At 27.8% G+C, this 19888-nt stretch overlaps 2 protein-coding genes across 5 annotated transcripts in view; one reads left to right on the top strand and one right to left on the bottom strand.

The window, feature by feature from the left end:
* The window catches only part of LOC142327396 (organic cation transporter protein), a 146270-nt gene extending 139055 nt beyond the window's left edge, over positions 1-7215 (bottom strand). For all 3 annotated transcript variants that reach the window (XM_075370427.1, XM_075370429.1, XM_075370428.1), the window contains exon 1: positions 6977-7215. In XM_075370427.1, the coding sequence (XP_075226542.1) occupies positions 6977-7031 (55 nt within the window). In that variant the 5' untranslated portion in view covers positions 7032-7215. The remainder of the gene's footprint in view (positions 1-6976) is intronic.
* Positions 7216-11467: 4252 nt separating this feature from the next.
* LOC142327630 (uncharacterized) overlaps positions 11468-19888 on the top strand; it is a 45872-nt gene continuing 37451 nt past the window's right edge. The window contains exons 1-2 of one of the 2 annotated variants that reach the window (XM_075370837.1): positions 11468-11735; positions 18357-18557. In XM_075370837.1, coding sequence (XP_075226952.1) covers positions 11604-11735; positions 18357-18557 — 333 coding nt within the window. In that variant the 5' untranslated portion in view covers positions 11468-11603. Of the gene's footprint in view, positions 11736-18356; positions 18558-19888 lie in introns of those variants that run through there. The other variant, XM_075370838.1, reaches the window with a different exon arrangement.

Raw genomic sequence — 19888 nt, 5'->3', positions numbered from 1 at the left:
AACTACATAAAAATAATGACATCACAAAAGATGGCTAGTAACAGAAATATAGGACACCACAAAATATTTCACGTTAGTCAATATAGAGGGACTGGGAATACTTTACTTGGCTGTACTTATTCCACACAGCTTCAATAATTAATATAAATGTCCCTCTCTTAATTATAACCAATACCATGAGTCAACTTTAAAATAAAAGATGTAGTAAGCAATAATTCTGTATTTATCTTTTTCTCTGTTTATTTCATTAACTAATTTTTCGTTAAGTGAAGAACTCAATTTAATATGTCACTTTAAAGCAGATATCTGGGGGACGACATCACTTTCAAAGCACGTCCTGGCTACTATATCCAGTATACAGAAGGGCGAGAAATTATAATTCTTCTTTTGTATAAGAAATAAATATATATAAATACGAATATATATAATAATTTTTCAATTTTAATTATAGCAACAAAAGTCATGTCTGCCGCAGTGTGATGAACAACAAAAATTACTTTTCGTAACAATGACGTGACTCTCATAAAACTTTTGAATCGTTTAAAATTTATAAAAACATTAAAATAAAGTAAAAAATTCAATCTCTTTAAAAAACAACTTCAGCACTTTCGGCTTTCATATCATCAGAAGAATACATAAAAAAATAATTTTAAACAGTTATATTATCATCATATTCAAACGTTTACATCCAGTTGGTTTTTTTCCAATTATTTAACCACAAATATTAACCACTCGTCTCAGGAATTGTCGGCCTGAATCTGTATATGACTACACCTCATTTACATGTCATAAATATCATCTTCATTGTGGGGGGGGGGGGTTGCTTATCGTTCATTAGTTGAACAGATTGCAACGTACAATTAGGAAAATAAATATAAAAAAATATCTGACGAAAATTACTTTATATAGCGCATAATGTGCCTAAATTAAACTTTTACATAAGATGATAATATATTCAAGTTTTTTTAACTTTACTGGTAAGAAGCTAATTTCATTATTATTAATTTTTTTAATTTTATTTATATTGACTGATTATGGAAATATTTCTGAATGTGCAAGTTAAAAAAATAATAAGCCTAAGTCTAGTTAAATTATTTTCGGATATGTTAAAATTAAATTTTATATATTTTTATATATTCTCAACCCTGTTTTAGAGGTAAATATGCCTTTTTAATCATTTTACGTTTTAAAATCAGAAGTATATATTTATTTGATTCAGTAAAATAAAAATGAATTATCATATAAATTATCCATTTCTTCTCGAGGGCATATATACAGGTTATATTATGACGTTACAATTCACGATGAAAAGCCCGAAAGATGTTAAATAAATAAATAAATTTTCCTTTTTACTCGACAAATTTTATGAAAAAGAATTTTTTCCTAAAATTAACACTTTCAACTCTAACAAAGCTACTTCTTCGAATATTGATTTTTTATTACATTTATTTTAACCGTTGATTTTTTTAACGTAAGTAAGCTAAACGGTAATATACTTTGTACTTTTATTATCTTAATTTTAAATGAATATTCTACAAAAAATAAATATAGATGTAAAATGTAGCAGGTATTTATAGTTGAATTTTTTCTTTATCAGGTCTAGTCCTTGTTGTCACTGACCTTAATTGCAATGTTTGTTTATTTATTTAGCTTCTGTATTTTACACAATGTTATTAAATTGATGCCTAATAATCAGAATTGGTCAAAACGTAAAACAATATTTCATAATATTAAATTTACATAACCTAATTTTATTTCATAACTGTTTATTGGATGTAGCCGAATATTTCAAACAAGAAAAAAAATTGAATTTTTTTTTTAATAGCTACATTTATTTATTTATCGCAACATCTTTGCGCTAAATACTTTTTTACTTTTCCGTGTAGCGCTATAGCTGTAAAGGGTAAGGATTATAATCGGTCCAGTTTGGGTATATACGGTTTTCATCGGATCTTGACGTTTTGATACCTAAGGACAAACAAAAAAAAAACCTGATGGAAATTTTCCGGATGTTTATGTTCATATGTATGTGTTTGGTGTTGGCTTCTAAATCACCTTATATCTACAGAACTACTGGACCGATTTAGATCAATCTTGGTCAGATTACTTCAATATATGGGGCATTGATGCCATTAAATTTTCAACTTAAAAGGTCAAGGGGGTGAGGCTGTAGTGCAAGATCACCAGTATCTCGAGATTTCGCCTAATTAAGGTCATATTTTTCTTAGGCACAATTGTTAACAATTAAAATATAACAATATTTGCAAAAAAAGTTGTCAAAATCGCATCCCCACACCAAAAAATGCTGTTATAGTCGTCTGCTATGTAGTGATGTCACATGTAAGGGGTAGAATTAAATAAATAAATAATATTTAGAGTGTAAAAAAAGTAAGTCGGTCTGGCTGAGTCTCGATCTCGATCGCCCGGTTGAATCGGTACCTGGTAGCGCACCAGGTACCGATTCAACCGGGTAAAAGTGTAGCCAACTCGCGGGTGTAGCCGCGAGGCTTAGCGCAAGCCTCGCGGCTACACCAGTACCCGATCGTACAAGCAAAATTTGTTCTATGTAACTTGTAAAATTACATTATTTTAGTTAGTGCCGACCGTCCCCGCTAATGCCCGTGCAAATTAAATACAGTATGCATACGCGCTTTAATTAAAATCGTTGAATTAAATAAACGAAAAAATATTATATTTAAATAAAAAGATAAACATTTTTAATTAAGTTGTGCGTGCGTGCGCGCGCGTGTGTGTGTTTAAGTCGTGTATCAGAAACATCTCATAGTTGTCAACTCTTTTTTTTATAACTTTTTATATATACATTTTTATTTACAGCCACATCAGCAATTAAAGTCATTAACGACTCATCAATAACTGTGTTTATGTACAATAAAACGTATAATCTTGAACAGATTCAGGCCTGAGACGTGTGATTAATTAAAACTCAACCACCAAAGAATACCGGTATCCACAATCAAGTATTCAAATTCGAAGATTAATTTTTAACACATGAAGGATAAAAATATTGATTCAATTAAATCTGTTCGATAATATATTATATACTCAATGAAAGAAAACTCCATAAAATAAATAAAAATCAACTAAATTAAGTAAATACAGAATTATCAATTTACTGAATCATCAGTATTTACTGAAATAAAAGAAAATTAAGTTAATAATAATATCTTAATTTCATTTATATTATTATAATAATTTATAATTATTATTTATATATAATAAATTATATATTTTATTACTTTTTATTATATACATATATTAATTATCTGTTATGTTTTAAGTAAATATTATTAAGTTAATAACATTGCATTGTTATTAACTTAATAACAATGTAATATTGCTTCATAACCCATTTAAATTTCTGATAAAGCGGACAATGAAACGATCTCGACGTTTTATTGTCCGTTTATATTACACTGCTTCCAGATTTTTAATTTAAAAATTTTAAATGCAGGTTAATACATAAAAATATACCAAAATATTTAATTCCTATAATAATAATAATAACAAAATTTCTGCATCTAGTCTGTTATGCACGAATAATATGAGTAAATACTCAGTTTAAGCCATTCCTTTAAGCTATTCTATTTCAAACTGATTTTAATTTCTTACTAAATTCAAATACTCGTTTTCTTATTAATTTATATATTAATTAATTATTTTTTATATATTTACGTTGACGTTAACAATTTCTTCTTTTTTTCATAATAATTTTGGATTTTATGGTACTGCTCAGATCAAGACAATGTTGAAGTAATTCCTTTTTTATTCGTGGATTAGTACATTTATAATTGTTTTTTTTTGTTAAAAAAATTATAATAAAATATTTTGTTAAAAAACGTTTTGTAGGATGATTACTTCTATAAACAGGAGGAAAGATTTCATTTGATTTTTTTAAAAATCCGTCTAGAAGTAGGGAAATGCAGGTGTAGGGGGTTGTAATATTTTAATAAACATCCCCTATGGGTAAATTTTCCTTATTTATCTATTGTCTTTACGGTATGATTAATTACGTAATATATACATTTTTTTTTTTTTAATATCACCCATTCCCAAAAAAATTTCAAATTATGAATTTCAATGAATGCCGGTTTTTACAAATTTTATTGTAATTTATAATAGTTAATTATTAGTAGAAAATATGTTTTAGATATGTTTAAGTCTAATTTTGATAAATATTTTAAAAGGAAAGGGGTAGGTAAAATTAATTTTTACTAATTCTATTGTGATTTAATAGTTAATTATTAGATTATAATATGTTTTACGAGCAAAGCCGGAAAAAAATTATTCACACTGCCGCTTTAATTAATTATTTATCTGTGCGAGTTAATTAAGTCATATAAAAATAGAAATTAAATTTTTATATTAATATTTAATTAGCTAAGACTCAGCCTACACTTTACTATTTGCTCAATTTAAACTCCCTCTACACTTTAGATTATTACGAGATGAATTTTTATAGCGCGAGAAAAAATAAAGCTAAATGAGAAAGATATCACTTCTTCATTTACACTTTATTTATAAATCCACTACTTTATTTGTATATATTTCTCTTACACAACGCAATACTTGGACCTATGAGAGCGTATCTTACATTTTTGTTTTAAATTGTTTTTTTTTTTTAATTATCAACTTATATAAATGATTCTTACTAGTTTTGTAAAATCTTACATTTTCTTTTACTAAGCATAACTTTTTTGAAGTTTTACAGTTATAATAATAATAATACTTCTGCATTTAGACTGTCATGTACGAATAATATGAGTTAATACTTAATTTAAGTCATTCTTTTAAACTGTTATTCTGTTTCAAAATGATCTTAATTGCTTACTGAATTCAAATATTTGCTTTATTATTATTTTATTTCATGACTGCCCAAAAAGGAGTGTAATGTATTTAGGATGTATTATGTTTTTTCCACCGTAGCAGCTGAACGGCTGAACCAATTTAGATGTATGACTCCGCACTGGAATCCTTACGTTACCGGGAATGCCGTAGGCTCTAATATATGTGTGAGTTCAAATAAATTAAAAAAAATTATACTATATACAAATAACGCAGAAAAATCGATACATCGAATGAAATGAACAGTGTCATTTCCAAGATATAGGCAACGATAAGTTTATAGTACGTGGGCATTTTAACCAAGTCATATTGACATAAAGCCTTCGCGGATCTGAAGGCAATGGTCCGAAATTTACGGGCTCCGCATTTCTATATTATACTGTCGTGAAATGATCTGCACTGGCCGGACATCCTATTTTTTTTTTTTTAGTTTTCTTTCGGCAGTCGTGTTTTTTTAAATTTAAAACTTGTATATTTATTATTTTTTATACATTTATGTTAACTTTAACCATTTCTTCTTTTTTTCATAATAATTTTGTATTTTATGATATTGCTCTGATCAAGAAAATATTAGAATAGTTTCTTTATTATTTATGGATTATAACACTTATCCACTTTAAAGATAACACATTGAATTTATAATTATTTTTCTATCGATCTGAGTAACAACATACTTATTCAAATTTATTTATACTCCATTATCTACAACCGGATTTAAAAAGTATACCAGCCATACATCCACTAGTATTTTATGAACCATTAAATTATTCCTTGTTCACACATTTATTAAATTCTTACAAACATGAGAAATTGGTCGTGAGAATATTTGGTATACCAATAGATCAGTTACCGGCTACTTAATTATTGTACATTAGATACATCGAAAATTTTCGATATATCGAAAGTTAAACTTAATGGTCGAATTATGCTAATGCCTTCCATTTTACAGGCTTAGATCAATGCTGTTTAAGAGAAAAATAATACATTATATAGATTTTTTGAAGTTTGAAGTTTATAAAAAATACATAAGTATTATATAAATGCATAAAGTTCAATTGCTATCGTTAAATAATTATACGAATCTAAAAATTATCTTAACGTAACGAAAAATAAAATTATCAAACAATCTATATAAAACTATAATAAAACTGAATTCTCAATTAACAAGAAATCCTTTAGTTTTATAATATTGATTTGTAGTTAAAAAATTTTTCAATATTATCCACCATATCGTTTAACACAGAAAGAATCTAAGAAACTACGCATATCAGTAATCTTTAGGGGAAGAATAATAAATAAAAGAATAAGAAATTGTAAACGATGTCAGAGAGTTTAAAAGTGGTTTCGATCGAACATTCCAAAAACTGGTCTTAGAAAATCTAAATATTTTTAAAAATTCTATTCAGTTTCTAGGCAGCCGCTAATAAATCTTTTTTTTTTAAATCATCCCCGATCTCGAAAGATAAATGAAAAAGTACCCTATAAAAGTTTTAATGATTTAAGAAAGAAAGAAAATTGAAATTTTCTAAATGTTTAAAAAAATCGTAGGGGAATATAGATAATGTTTATAGATTAAAAATACAGACATGATGAGTAAATTTAATGTCACAACATTTAGCGAATATTATAAATACTTAATTTTATATTTTTATCGTAGATTTAATATTAATTTATGAATTCCAATAACTCATTAATATGATGAATTAACAGAATCAATGAACTTAACATTATAAAATGAGAGATATATGATAAACTAATGTATCTTTATTATTTTTTTATGAATAGTTTTTTTATAGCACACCTGACTTATATTGCTTTATTCCAAAAGTTTTCAATATATTTATCCCGTGATAAGATTACCAACAATAATCCCTAGAAATAATATCTTGATAATATCTTTATTTAGTTCGTTAATGTTAGACGTAATGTATGTATAAATTACACTTTTTTCTTCCTTTTTAATGATTTAATTTTCTGTTTCTTTATTAAAATCAATCAAAATCAGATTTCGTATAAATTTATTTAATAGAAAAGTTGAATAAAAATTTTGATCAAATGACTGACGTATTGCTTTAATTGTTAAATTAATTTCGTACATTTACATAAAACTTACCAAGATGTAACATAAGTTGATCTAATTTATCTTCTGTTTCTAATGAATTAGCCATTACGATTTTTTTTTTTTTTAGTAAATTATTGTATTTAATTATTAAATTACTAGCACACTTTTTGCAGTTAAACCCCCGTTATTATACGCACGTGATATAATTAACCGTCAGGCCGTTTACCACTACTTTTTGAATTAGGTATTACTTGCCGTGTATGCGACACCAGAGTGAACGATTACGTATGTTTCCATCCGACGCTATGTGTAGTATTGTATACACATTTCCCCCACCATTTATTTTATTCTTTCTTTATTCCCCACTCTAAAAAAAGCTCATAAAACGAACATTACTTATTACAATTTAAAAAAAGTGTGAAATTGACATAGAAAAATAATTGTCAATATATTACTCAAACTAGTTGAGTTTTTTTTAAAAGTTTTACTTAAAATGTTTAAAAATTACTACTAATCACTATACAATTCGATTTCTATTCACTACTGAAGAAGAATAAAATAAAAGGATGTTAGAAATTAGATCAGTTATTGAAATATTTAAAAAAAGAAAATAGACAATTTAATTACAAATTAAATGGAACGAAAAATTGTTCTGAAATTAAGTTAGATTCACATATTACAGGATTTAAATTAATTTGGTGTTAAACAAAACTTTTGTCCCCCAGATTCACAATAGTATTGCTGGAAATTAGTGTTGATTTTTCAACACCATACAAAGAAATCTTCCCATTTACAATATTAAAAAATTTGCTGTCCACACCACATGATTTCCTTGTACGTATGTCTTACTTGTATGCCTATTAAGTAACATATACACACTTTTATTTCACTAATAACTTCTGATTTTTTTCATATTTTTTTTTATTGTCATTGAATATTATTTATTGTAAATTTTTTTTACAATCAAAGGTTAATTGATTGTAAAATCAGTTATTTAAATTAAAAAATGAAAGTTAAAAAAAGGAAATGAAGTCACACTCTAACCGATGTGCCTTCCCTTTGTAAGATCCAAATATTTCATTAATTAAAATTTTATTTGGCTGTAACTCTGGAACCAATGAAAATAAGCACCACTTATGATATCACTGAAAACCTCTCAATGAGGGCTTATTACTGCAGTTAAAGAAAAGTCCATAATCCAAATTTTTTGTATTTTGGGCTTTTTTTGGACACTTTTAGTCCAGTCGATTGCAATCAAAAGGGGAGATGCACAACTAGATGTTACAACAGTCTTAAATCCAAAATTTCAACATTCTATGGCTTAATCGTCTTTGAGTTATGCGAGATACATATGAACATATGTAAGTACATACAAACGTCATGCCAAATGGATTAGTCAAAATGGATTCAGGGATGGTCAAAATGGATATATCCATTGAAATCTGAAAACCAAAATTTTTCGCGATCACAATACTTCCTTTACTTAGTACAAGGAAGTAAAAAGAGGTCACTGTTACAAATTAAATAGAGTAATGGGACTTAAAATTGAGTTTGTGGTAGTAACCACAAACTCAATTTATTATATATATAAAATGTAAAATAGCATTTTCATTTTAATTACAGTTTTGAAATATTTAATTGTGTTATATGTTATTCTAGAATTCTCCAAATATCTAGTAGAGCTTTCTTGACTCAGGGATGTAGGTAGTGCTTCATTTGTTCTTGAAATCAATAACTTGTACTTTATCACCTACTACTACCTAAGTACTTCAATAAGTGGCTGAACATATGATACGTGGATCACCAGGCTGAGAAGTATTGTTAATCTGAACTCAACAACAGATGGTGGCCAAGGAAAGTAAAAAAAGTTATAAATTATGTTAATTATTATTTCACTTCTGTGTAAGAAAAAATTAGTTGAGAAGTCTTCAATTAATTGTACATAATAATCAATAAATTGTAAATAGTATAATTTTGAATATATATATATATATATATACACACACACACACACACACACACACACACACACACACACACATCAATTTTTAGTTTTTTAACCTTCAGCCTGTTCCTAACAAAGTATTGCTGTTGGCCAATAAAAATCTCTAGAGTTTTGTAATCCTCAACATTTGAGGTCTCACAGGTTTAAAAATATTGAATCTTGGATATAAATTCTGCATGTTGAATATATGTTTACTTCTAGTGAGTGCCTGACTAAATGGTTTATAATTCATTCAAATAGTTTTATAGCCACGCAGTTTTAGGTATAGGTGAAGTTGTTCCTTTAGGAACCCCAGTTCCTAAGTGTGCCTCAGTTGAATTTATATCTCAGATTTATGCTTCTTGGTTTAATGCATAATTTCGAAATTTGGTGAAGTAGCTTGTGTTTAAGATATGATTTATTAATTTCTTTTAAATTAGAGGAAAGAGGGGAACAATACTGAGTAAAAAGAGATTGATAAGTAGTACAGGGTTAAACTTTATGAAAATTTCATTTGAGCATATTTTTTAGCTCATTAAAAGTAACACCACTGAGAATTATATCTACATTTTTTAAAAATACTTTTAATTCCCAAAAATCTTGAGTTTTAAAAATTTTATAAATTATTTTATTCACCAATTTAGATTATCAGCTTCATTAGTTTTGCCTGCTCAAAGTGTTATCAGGATGGGAACAATTTTTAACACTAACAAGAATTTTAAGTAATAATAACCCACCTACTCCTAAAAACAAAAGTGCTATAAATTTTTGTAACTTTTATCATTTCAGTACATTGATTTGCAATCTTTTTTATTACTTGTTTTGTTAAATTTCTTCTACTTAGATGCAACATTTAAATGCATTATTATTTCACAACTGAAAAAAGTTATTTAATTTGTTGCTTTATACATCTGTCCTCAACTTTCTTATCATTTTTCTGCATTTAAAGGATCTGAGTTATATGAAACACCAGGCTCTGTATTGATATCTCTTAGAGTAATAATGCTCATTTCACAATCACTCAATCTCATTTTACAATTGTGGTGAAAAAAGTGTAGTAGATATCAGTGTAAAATTGAATCTTACAAATGGATTTTGATGATATGCAACTATATATTTGGTTCACTAAAGAAAACAAGGGAAAACCAGTTCATTCCTTGTATTCCCTTATAAGCTGGATTGGAAGTTGGTTATCCTTATTCTATTTTTAGAAACAGAATTCAGCTGTAGGGATCTGATCTTTTGTCAGTCCCTACAGTTTCAACATGGCAATTGTTTATTATTCTCTCCTACCTCTAAACTCTTTTATATTGAGATATATTCTACGAAATGGTTTGCAAACAATAAGGAAAAACGTCTCAAGAGTCAGAAAAGCATTGGATTAAATAGATTGTCACTATCAGGTAGTAACATGGTTATTATAAGTCTGAAGATCAATGCTTGAGGATCGTGTAATTCAGTTGCAGTTATAGCTTTGTCATGTTCATGTGATCAGGATTTTTCATGCAATGGATGTGAGTTTACATTATCTCAGTTTATTATTTTATCATTAGTTAATGACTTTTTCATCAAAATTTAACTAAAAAACAGCTTTTTTGATTTTATTGTGTTTTGGATAACAGTATAACCACCACGTCAAGATTTCTTGTGCAGTGACATTGGCATATCTTCTTAAACATACGCGGATTGGAGTTGAAGTCTTCATGAAGTTTTGTTCATGGTGTACTACAGAAGTCTTCAGTGATTGATGGTGCATGAATAACTGTAGAAATAGACAAAACAAAAATAGGTTATAGAAAATATAACAGAGGTAGGTAGATTGAAAGTAATTGGATCTTCAGCAGTAAACATGTCACTAAAAAGTGTGTCTTTGTTCCAGTTCCAACTCATGAAATATTAAGATTAATTAAACAGTACATTTTACTGTTTACTGAATGCATTACTAACATTAGAGACTGCTGGATAACTTATAAGAGTTTGCAATTTGAAAGTTATAACCACCTAACAATATGTTGTATTACCATCTTACTACGTTTCTTTATAGAAACGTAATTAAATATTACTAATATTTTAATATGAAAACATGAATGCAATGATTCACTTCAGGGGTGCATAAAAATTTAAGACCAATTAAATCTTTTTTTGTGTGTTTATATTTTCAGTTAGTATAGAATATAATTGATAATTCTCAAAAAATGATATGATTTCCAAATATATATGAGAAATTTTAACTGAAGTAGATTAATCAATTAACTATCAGTGGTAATTTTCTTAATATTTTGGCTTTTTACGTAGATCGAGGAAATAGAAATAGCAAATTACTTGTTTGTTAGGTCTAGATTTGTAACATATAAATAGAGTTCAGCTTTTTTTTATCATTATTAACTCAACACTAAATTCAATATAATCGTTCCTTCATATATGCTAGAGTTTCTAGTTATGAATAAATAATAAATATATAAAGACATGCAAGAATGATTCTACTGATTTAACGATTTTTTCTGACAGTTGACGAAATAATGTTGGTGGACTTGGCTGACATAGGATCAGCTGATCGACTTTGAAACTTTAGAAAGTCGATTTGGAGTTTAACGTTAATTGTTTATAAATTGCATTTTAATGTTTGTGTAATATCAGTTTTGTTTTAGATACTAAGTAAATCACTGACGAATTGCATGTTTTATTGCATAAGTAATGTCCGTTCAAGTCGCAGTATCGACCCTTCCATTATTTGGTGTCGGTAAAAATAGAAAAATGTTCCTGACTGATGTTGAAGCCGCCAAAAAGAATGAATGGGATAGACGACGAAAATTACGGATTCAGCAGGTACTGCAGTGAAATTTTATTTATTTTTTTGTATTTAAATTTAGTAATTATATTCAAGCAGCATTTATTCATTTTATTACTGCAGTGATTTCATTGTTTTTACTGTAATGTTTACTTTGATTTACATGAGGGTTTAACATTAAAATATAAATATGAAAACTTGCCGGCACCTAAATATCCGAAATAAAGATTATTTAGAATTTTACAAAAAGAGGATGTGACGTTAGGTTAGGTCTTTAATTGCATCTGTCATGTTAAAGTCATTACAAATTTTATATTCTTCATAAAATAAAATTTTTCGATGTTGACAACTGTATGTTTCCTTTTAGTGCTAATTAAATAGTACCATGTTCTCATTAAGTAATAATGATGATCATTAACAATTTGCCCATTGAATAACTTTTAAAAATAAGTAGAAGGTGCATTAAAGTACATTGAACAAGTAATAGAGTGACACAAGTATATTGAACTTGATTGTTATTTTCAGAACAAAGGGAGTGAAGTTCATTACATTAGTTAAGCGAATTATATAACCCCTTCCTCCAAAAAAAGTAACCAACTTTTAATTAAAGCTATATAAAGATTACAACAAAACTGTGATTGCATGTTGTTGAGGACGTAATACTGCAATTTAAATATATGATAAGAGTGCATCTGTATCTTAATTTATCTTTATATCTTTATTTTTTTGTTCAAGCATTGCATAATAATGTGGCAATTCCTTGCAGGTATCACAGTAATGCTTCATTAATGAAAATGTACTTGGATAATATCACAGTGATTTTTTTTTTTTTACAGTAGGATTATTAATAACATTTTCATTTTCGAGGGAGTAATATAAACGTGCCATGGTATGGGATGGAATAACATAATAGCCATATGGAGCATCATTACTGCCACCACTGCACCATAATTTATTTACAGTATTTCATTCCTCAGAAATCATTCATGCAGTTGAAGCCTTAATTCATTGTTGTCATTATTTTCATAAAAATGTAATTTTTATTTGCTAAAATGAATTTACTGCAATTGACCAGTCACATTTACCAATAACAAAACAGCTAATCAATTCTTGCAAAACAAAAGGAGTTCTACACAGTCTATGCTTATGTGTTAATAAGCACAAAATGAAATTATACACTCGAGGTAAAGATTTATTTGAAAAATTCTTCAATGTAATGTGAAATTCAAGCTGTTCGAATAAATTATCCTTCATATTTTGTATTGTTCTACATGATTATTATTTATTTATTTATTTTTTTTAATTAGATGTGCAGGCATTGATTGCTATGATCATTTAGCCCGAATGGGTATTTGTAGCAAATGAAAAATGCCATGATTCTTAAAATTGCCATGTTTTTAAAAAAAATTTTTAAGTTTATTTATTTTATATATATGTTTATTATTAAATAAAGTAAAAGATAACAATTTGTAAAAAAAAAAAAAAAAAATTTAAATTAAAAACGATCAATAACATTGTAACTAATTGAATATTGAATTGAATTATTATTGCTTTAACAATAATCTGGCTCTCGAGTCGTGGCCAGCGGACCAGTCACTGTGGTGTTGCTGCCAATTTGCAACAATGATATCATCCCAGCTTATATCGAGGCACATTTATACTATTCCCAACAGAAATGCAAATGTTGCCACTTAACAGAAAAGGTCCATAAACAAATTCAAACATGTTATATCAACACACAAAAGACATTTCTTTAAATAAGTCGATTATGAGATGTTGGCCCTTCATCATAAATAATGAAAATACCCCTGCCCACTACCCCACCTGATACATAAAAAAGCACAGACTTCATAAATATTAAAATATAAAAAACATCAACATACTCCACCAATATTGCATCATTTGACATAACAAACTTTTACAGAGATATCCCAGTAATTGGAAATTTGTTTATGCTTAAAAAGGTAACTTCTCAGAAGAATGCTTTTTAAACATTATTACAAAATAAATTACTTTACAAAACAAATATTGGCCATAACTTTATGGCCTTTCTAATAGTTACCTTATTTCCAGCATCCTAGCTGAAATCATTGTTCAACAAACACATCTACTCATAAATAATAAACATACTCACAAAGTAATATAATGGCACATATATATTGATTACATGATCACTTATTTCAACAAGACAAGACAATATGAGTGACTAGTAACTTTCATAAATAAATATAGCACAAATTAAACAGCTGAATAAGAATACAATAAACAAATACTTTTGATCTCATTATCATAAAAAAAGTACTTTTAAAATATATAAAAAACCAACAATGAAAGAATTATTCATACCTCGCCAATCCAACTTTGCAAAAATTGTCTGCATTTATAAGAATGCTCTACAAACTACTCCATACACATATTTCACCTGGAGACCATTTAGAAGAACTCAATTGCAAAACATACAAATAAAGAAATGGTATAGTTTTTTGTTGTGCCAACATCATACTAAGTTAAAGCAATAACAAAATGATATTCATTACTGCTTAAACAAGTTAAATTGTTACTGATAGGCAAAATGTTCTGCAAATCACAAGTTTAGTCATTTCTTTATTCAATGTTGCAAACAAATGAATCATTTCAATTCGTAGACTTTTTGCAAACCACAATGTCATAATTTGTACTTTATTATTCAGCTGTGTTAAATTATTAAATCCTTAATTTAAGATATAGGTTTGTATATTTGTTAGTGTTTAATTAATAAAAATGCAAAAGTCAGTTAATATTAAGGTTTTTCACAGATTAATGATTAATGTTGAAAAGGGTAGATTGTAGCCTTGCAACACATTAAGCTTTATGCCATATTTATATGGTATTACATCTCATTTATCATGCTTTCATATGATCTGATTCAGTAAGGGCAGTTGAAACACGTTTGGATATTTTTATTACTTATCTGCTTACTTTGGATATTATGCATGTATCTATCTGTTCTTGACAATTTATAATACACGTGCCAGTGTTTTGTGTCATAGTTCCTAGCCATAGAGGAATTTCAGATAAAGAATTAACCGATTTAGCTGTAAAGAAAGCATAAACTCAGGCAACCTTTGCAAAGTGTGTAACCAGTTCAGATTATATATGTTTTGTGAAATATTAATAATAAATAGTATGTTAAAGTGAGTAGGTTGGATTTGTTTGGAACTGTGACACATTAAAGAATACTGTACTGGATCTTCAGTTTGGATCAATTACCATTAAGTTCATTGTTGGTTACACTTGGAACTCAAGTGATGAATAGTTAACACCATTTTGTTTTTGCTATTTTTCCTTTTTGAGGGGTTCACTACGATCTTACCTTTAATGTGCTGGCTTTTCTTTTACATCTGTCAGTGTTTTGATAATTATATTTTTTTGTTATATCTGTTTTCTCCTTAATGTTTAAGGTACTTAAAAATTCCTTAAGTACCTGTATCTATGCAGCAGAAATTTTCTTAGAAAATGAACAATAATAATATTCTCGTTATTTGCCCCTCCCCAGTAAATAAAAATTTATAGCAATGATTTGAAATGAATTCTTATTTGAAAATATTAAGCTGTTATTATTTACATGAAAAAAGAAGTGGTTACACTATTCATATAGCACAAAATGTTTCTTCTGTGATATTGTAGTTTGTAAGAAACTATGAAGGTTTTCTGCACACCATTCTCTATAATCTGCCTATTTACATTACCAATTAGGTGAAACCATGCTTCACTACCAAAGTAAACTACCCATTACCTGAACTATGGTGTAAACAAAATTTATGAACCATTGGCAACAGGTATGTTGTTTTTCGTTGTCATTCATTTATAACATGAATATAATATAGGTAGAATTTTAGTCTTTTTTTCGCTAACACTCCCATTCAACATTCCAGTTTATTAAAATATTTTTTTGTGATAATCATGTGTGAATGTTTTCAAAAATTTCATTAATTAAAGGTGACAAGAAAAACATTACTAGTTTTTTCCAAAACAAGTAACTATTCATGAAAGTAAAAAATAATGTAAAATTTCTTGACAATTTAAGAATGATGACATTGTGTAGATTAATCTCATGAATGATTCCACATTTAAATTTTTGTAAAATGGTTCTTAGTTAATTAACAGAACACTGGCAGTGAAATATGTAAGAAATTACATTGTATACTGTCATAGTATGACAACATTATGCATATTGAATTAGTGCAGATATGTCAACATAAAGGTATATTTTCTGTTAAATTGATTTTTATCACGAGGTATATACCAATGGAAATTGCTAGGTTGAGTAAAAAATTTAGCAGCAGTTTATCATGTTCTCATTTTGGGAGGTGCCTTATGGAGTAATTTACAAAACAATAATAAATTTGAAAACATGCTTCGCTGATTATGGGGACAGATGAACTTTGTGAGCAGTTGATTTCTTTTTTCAAAGTTTATTAACAGCTCTGATCTGTATTTATTTGAAACTGTTATGTATATAAGATTATCTTATTTAGTATAATTATTCATGTGGAAGGGATAAGGGCAATCATTATTCTTATTGAATGATATATTAATAAATTAATATCTCCATTAACATACAACTATGTAGCGGATTACTTAAAATGAGTAGTGTCAAACAAACCAAATTTAAATTGAATATGTTTTGTAATATCATTCTAGTAATACAATAATTCATTGTGTGTAGATATGATGGTATTGAAAACATTTTGACAAAAGTAAAAAGATGTATTAGTTTTAAATTTGATTCGCTTTGTTTAGAGGGGGGTTCAATTATTTATTTTCTTTACTTTTAAAGACTGGGTGTATTGTGTATGATTAATAAGGTTTAATTAAACTTTGTTAGGTCTAAACAAATAAAAAAGAACAAGCTTGAAATCAGTAGTATTTGTATTCTCATTATTCCATTTTATAGGATTTTTTACTTACAACTATTTTTTCTTTACAAACTGATAATTTTTTTATTCAAACATGTTTCCTAATTTTGGTAGAAGTATAAATAAGCACATTATGAAATAAAACTAGGTAAGTTTAATTTCTTAAAATGTGTAAATTCTTAAAAAATCTTTAACTACATTTTCCAGATTTTATCATTTTTATAATTTCTTATTAAAACATGAAGAGTAACAAATAAAAATAATTTACATTCCAAGTGTATTTGATTTTATTGTCTTTTCTTGTTTTTCAAAAATAACATATTCTATAGGGATATAGTTTTGGAAGGTCAATGTAATAATTCCTCAAGTACTTCAAATACATTATTTCTTACTGTGTTCTTACAATAAAATCTTCTAATTTAGCTCTACTTAAATATAAAATTTTTCATCATGGATAGAATTATGCCTTTTTGAAACAATCTTCATGCTTGAGAAGTTAGAGGGTTTTAGTTTTTACTTGTAAAAAAGTAAATAAAGAAATTTTATCAACAGTACAGTCATTGAAAGAAAATTTGTGATAAAAAGTTATTGTAATTCTATTTTTAAGGAAAGCATAATCTTAATACAAGAACTATACCTGTTACTCAAAATCGTATTTTAAATAATTGAAAATTTTTAAATATTACTTAGATACTTCTTTTTTTTTTCATTTACAATAATATTAGTTATTTATTTCTTAAAATATTTAATTTTTTAAATTTTTCATTGAATGTATTAAGTAGTTAATTTTTGAATGACCTGTTTATAATTATGCCATTTTTTTCATTATTGCATCTCTTTAGATCAAGGGTATATTTTAAGTTTGTTTTTAGGTGTGGTGGTGAAGTGGAGCTATGGTGAAGTGTCATTGATTATTCAGCTTACGGGACATCAGAATTAGCTCTGTAATTCACATACAGAAGTGTTCTATTTTAATAGAACAATTTCAATATAATAGATAGTTTAGAAAACTGCATCCTAGTCCCAGAATATAATATTTTTCTTATATATACAATTCACCACTTTGCTTTAAATCTGGGTATAGAAACATGAGATGGAAATTTTTTAGTTATGGAAAATCCCAAACCGAAATTCAAACTCGGGACCTTTAGATAAAATGTTGATATGATAAAACTGTTCCATGGAAATCGATTGTGGTAATTATTTATTCAAATTGATTTTTTCTCTTACTGGTTTATTTTTCTTCTATGTTTAGTAATTTTGAAAATATCTTGGTTTCTTCAGAACATGTTTGTGAAAATTTATATTAAAGCATACAGTCTTATATCCTGATATGAAATTTGATGTCAGTGTCAGAGATTGAAACACGTATATTTTTACTGTGTTTTTAATCTAAGTTCCATTAAAAAAATCTGATTAAGCAGAGTTCTCAGCAAAATTATTAAACATATAAGAGAAAATTTAGTAGTAAGTGGGAAAATTAATTTTTATAATTAACTTTAGTGTAATTTGAAAGTGAGTTTTTCTGATGATTATAATTATGATAAGTGTTATCGTGTTTTGTTTACATATTAATTCTTATGAATGATGTGGTTTTGTATACATTCTTTGTGCTTCGCAATAAATCTACCATTACATGGTTAACGTATCACAGTTTTATATGGATGTTTTCCATGTGTATTATACACAACTCTTGTAGGATTAAAGTTTTTATTTGAATTGTTATAGTTAGAACAATAATCAGATTTTTGTTTCCTTTAGGTCCGTCAGCAGTCTAAAGATATTGCAAGTGCTCTAAGGGAAAAAGTGCGTAACGAACAAGGAAAACAGAATAACAGTATCAGACAGCAAAAGTTAACATTTATGAAACAATGGGAATGTAAAAAAGTTGATCATTTACAAAACAAGTACTACGAATGTTTAAAAGATGTTGGGAAAGCACATACACAGGCTGCTCTTCAGGTATGTTTTAGTTTAAAAAAAAGTATTATATATCATTCTGAATGTTAGAATGAAGTGTAATGACAAGCTGTCAGATTATTTTATTACCTCTTAAACATTACAATTATTGTTCATAACGTATTATCTTTTATCCTGGTCTGAACAAAGTTGCAGTGTTCATTTTCAGAGGATGTAGGGATATACCCCAGGGCTTAAAAGTCATAAAACTTGTCTACCCACCTTTTTATCTAATGAGTGCCAGATATTTTTCAACTAATTCAGGCACATCCATAAAACTTAGACCAAGTCAGAAAAATGTTTGTAAAAAATTTCTTTAAAGGACCTAAAGTTTGAGGATGATCTTTTTATTTCAGAAGACTGATCATATTTTACATTATTCTAGAGTAAACCAGTAGTATGCTGAAATGGCTCTAGAGTGGGCCATGTCCAGTAAAAAAATATAGAATCCTCTTCAAACTGCTCCTACTTAGGCAGATATGAGAATTTGAGAGGACCTATTTGGCAGATAAGCGTCTTTCACAGAGTTATTATAGGCCCACTTAAAAACATCATTTCTAGATGCAGTTGAATTTATATTACAAAGTGTCTCTAGTCCTGTAAATGTAGAAGACAACTTCGTAGGTATACCAGTTTGCTCATTATCTTTACCACTGTATCATAGCACCTAATGCAGCTCCACCTTGTTGTGAGCTGAGCTAGTAGTCTATTGCATTCTCAAACTAATCCACAATTAAAACAGTATGTGTTGAGGGACTCCAGTTTACTGTTTGACTGTCACGGTAGATGAAACTTCACTTGCCTGTGCAACCTATTTCATTATGTTAACACATAAAGTGATGTAAATCTTGGATTGTAACTGTAGTATATTTGCTAAAGCTTAACCACTGGAATGGCCTGAACCACATTTTTCAGTCCTTGCCTGTTGATTGATCCTGGGATCATCCATGTAAAATACAAAATGGTTCTGATCATCTCAGGCAAACCTTCAAAAAATAGATACTCAGTTACAGCTTTAAAAGTATTACCTATTCTTATTTCAGACATAAAAGTAAAGGACTCTATGTGGTTGATAGTATTGACAGTCTACTTTTCTACTTGTTAAACATTAGAAAAATGTTTAATAGCTTATCATTGTTTATTTGACTGAGTACACTCACCCTTTTACACTTGAAAAGATTAAGTCGGCGCTCAAAGATGTTGCTCCAGGAAAAGCACCAGGATTTGTTGGCATCAATCTGAAATTCCTATTAAACTGCGGAAAATATGCAAAACTTTGGTTGGCCAGATTCTTCACTGACATAATGCAGACTGGTATCATACCCAGAGAGTTC

The sequence above is a fragment of the Lycorma delicatula genome, chromosome 7 (genome assembly GCF_047948215.1).
Source record: "Lycorma delicatula isolate Av1 chromosome 7, ASM4794821v1, whole genome shotgun sequence".
Lineage (NCBI taxonomy): Eukaryota > Metazoa > Arthropoda > Insecta > Hemiptera > Fulgoridae > Lycorma > Lycorma delicatula.
This window is presented reverse-complemented; position numbering and strand designations above follow the sequence as displayed.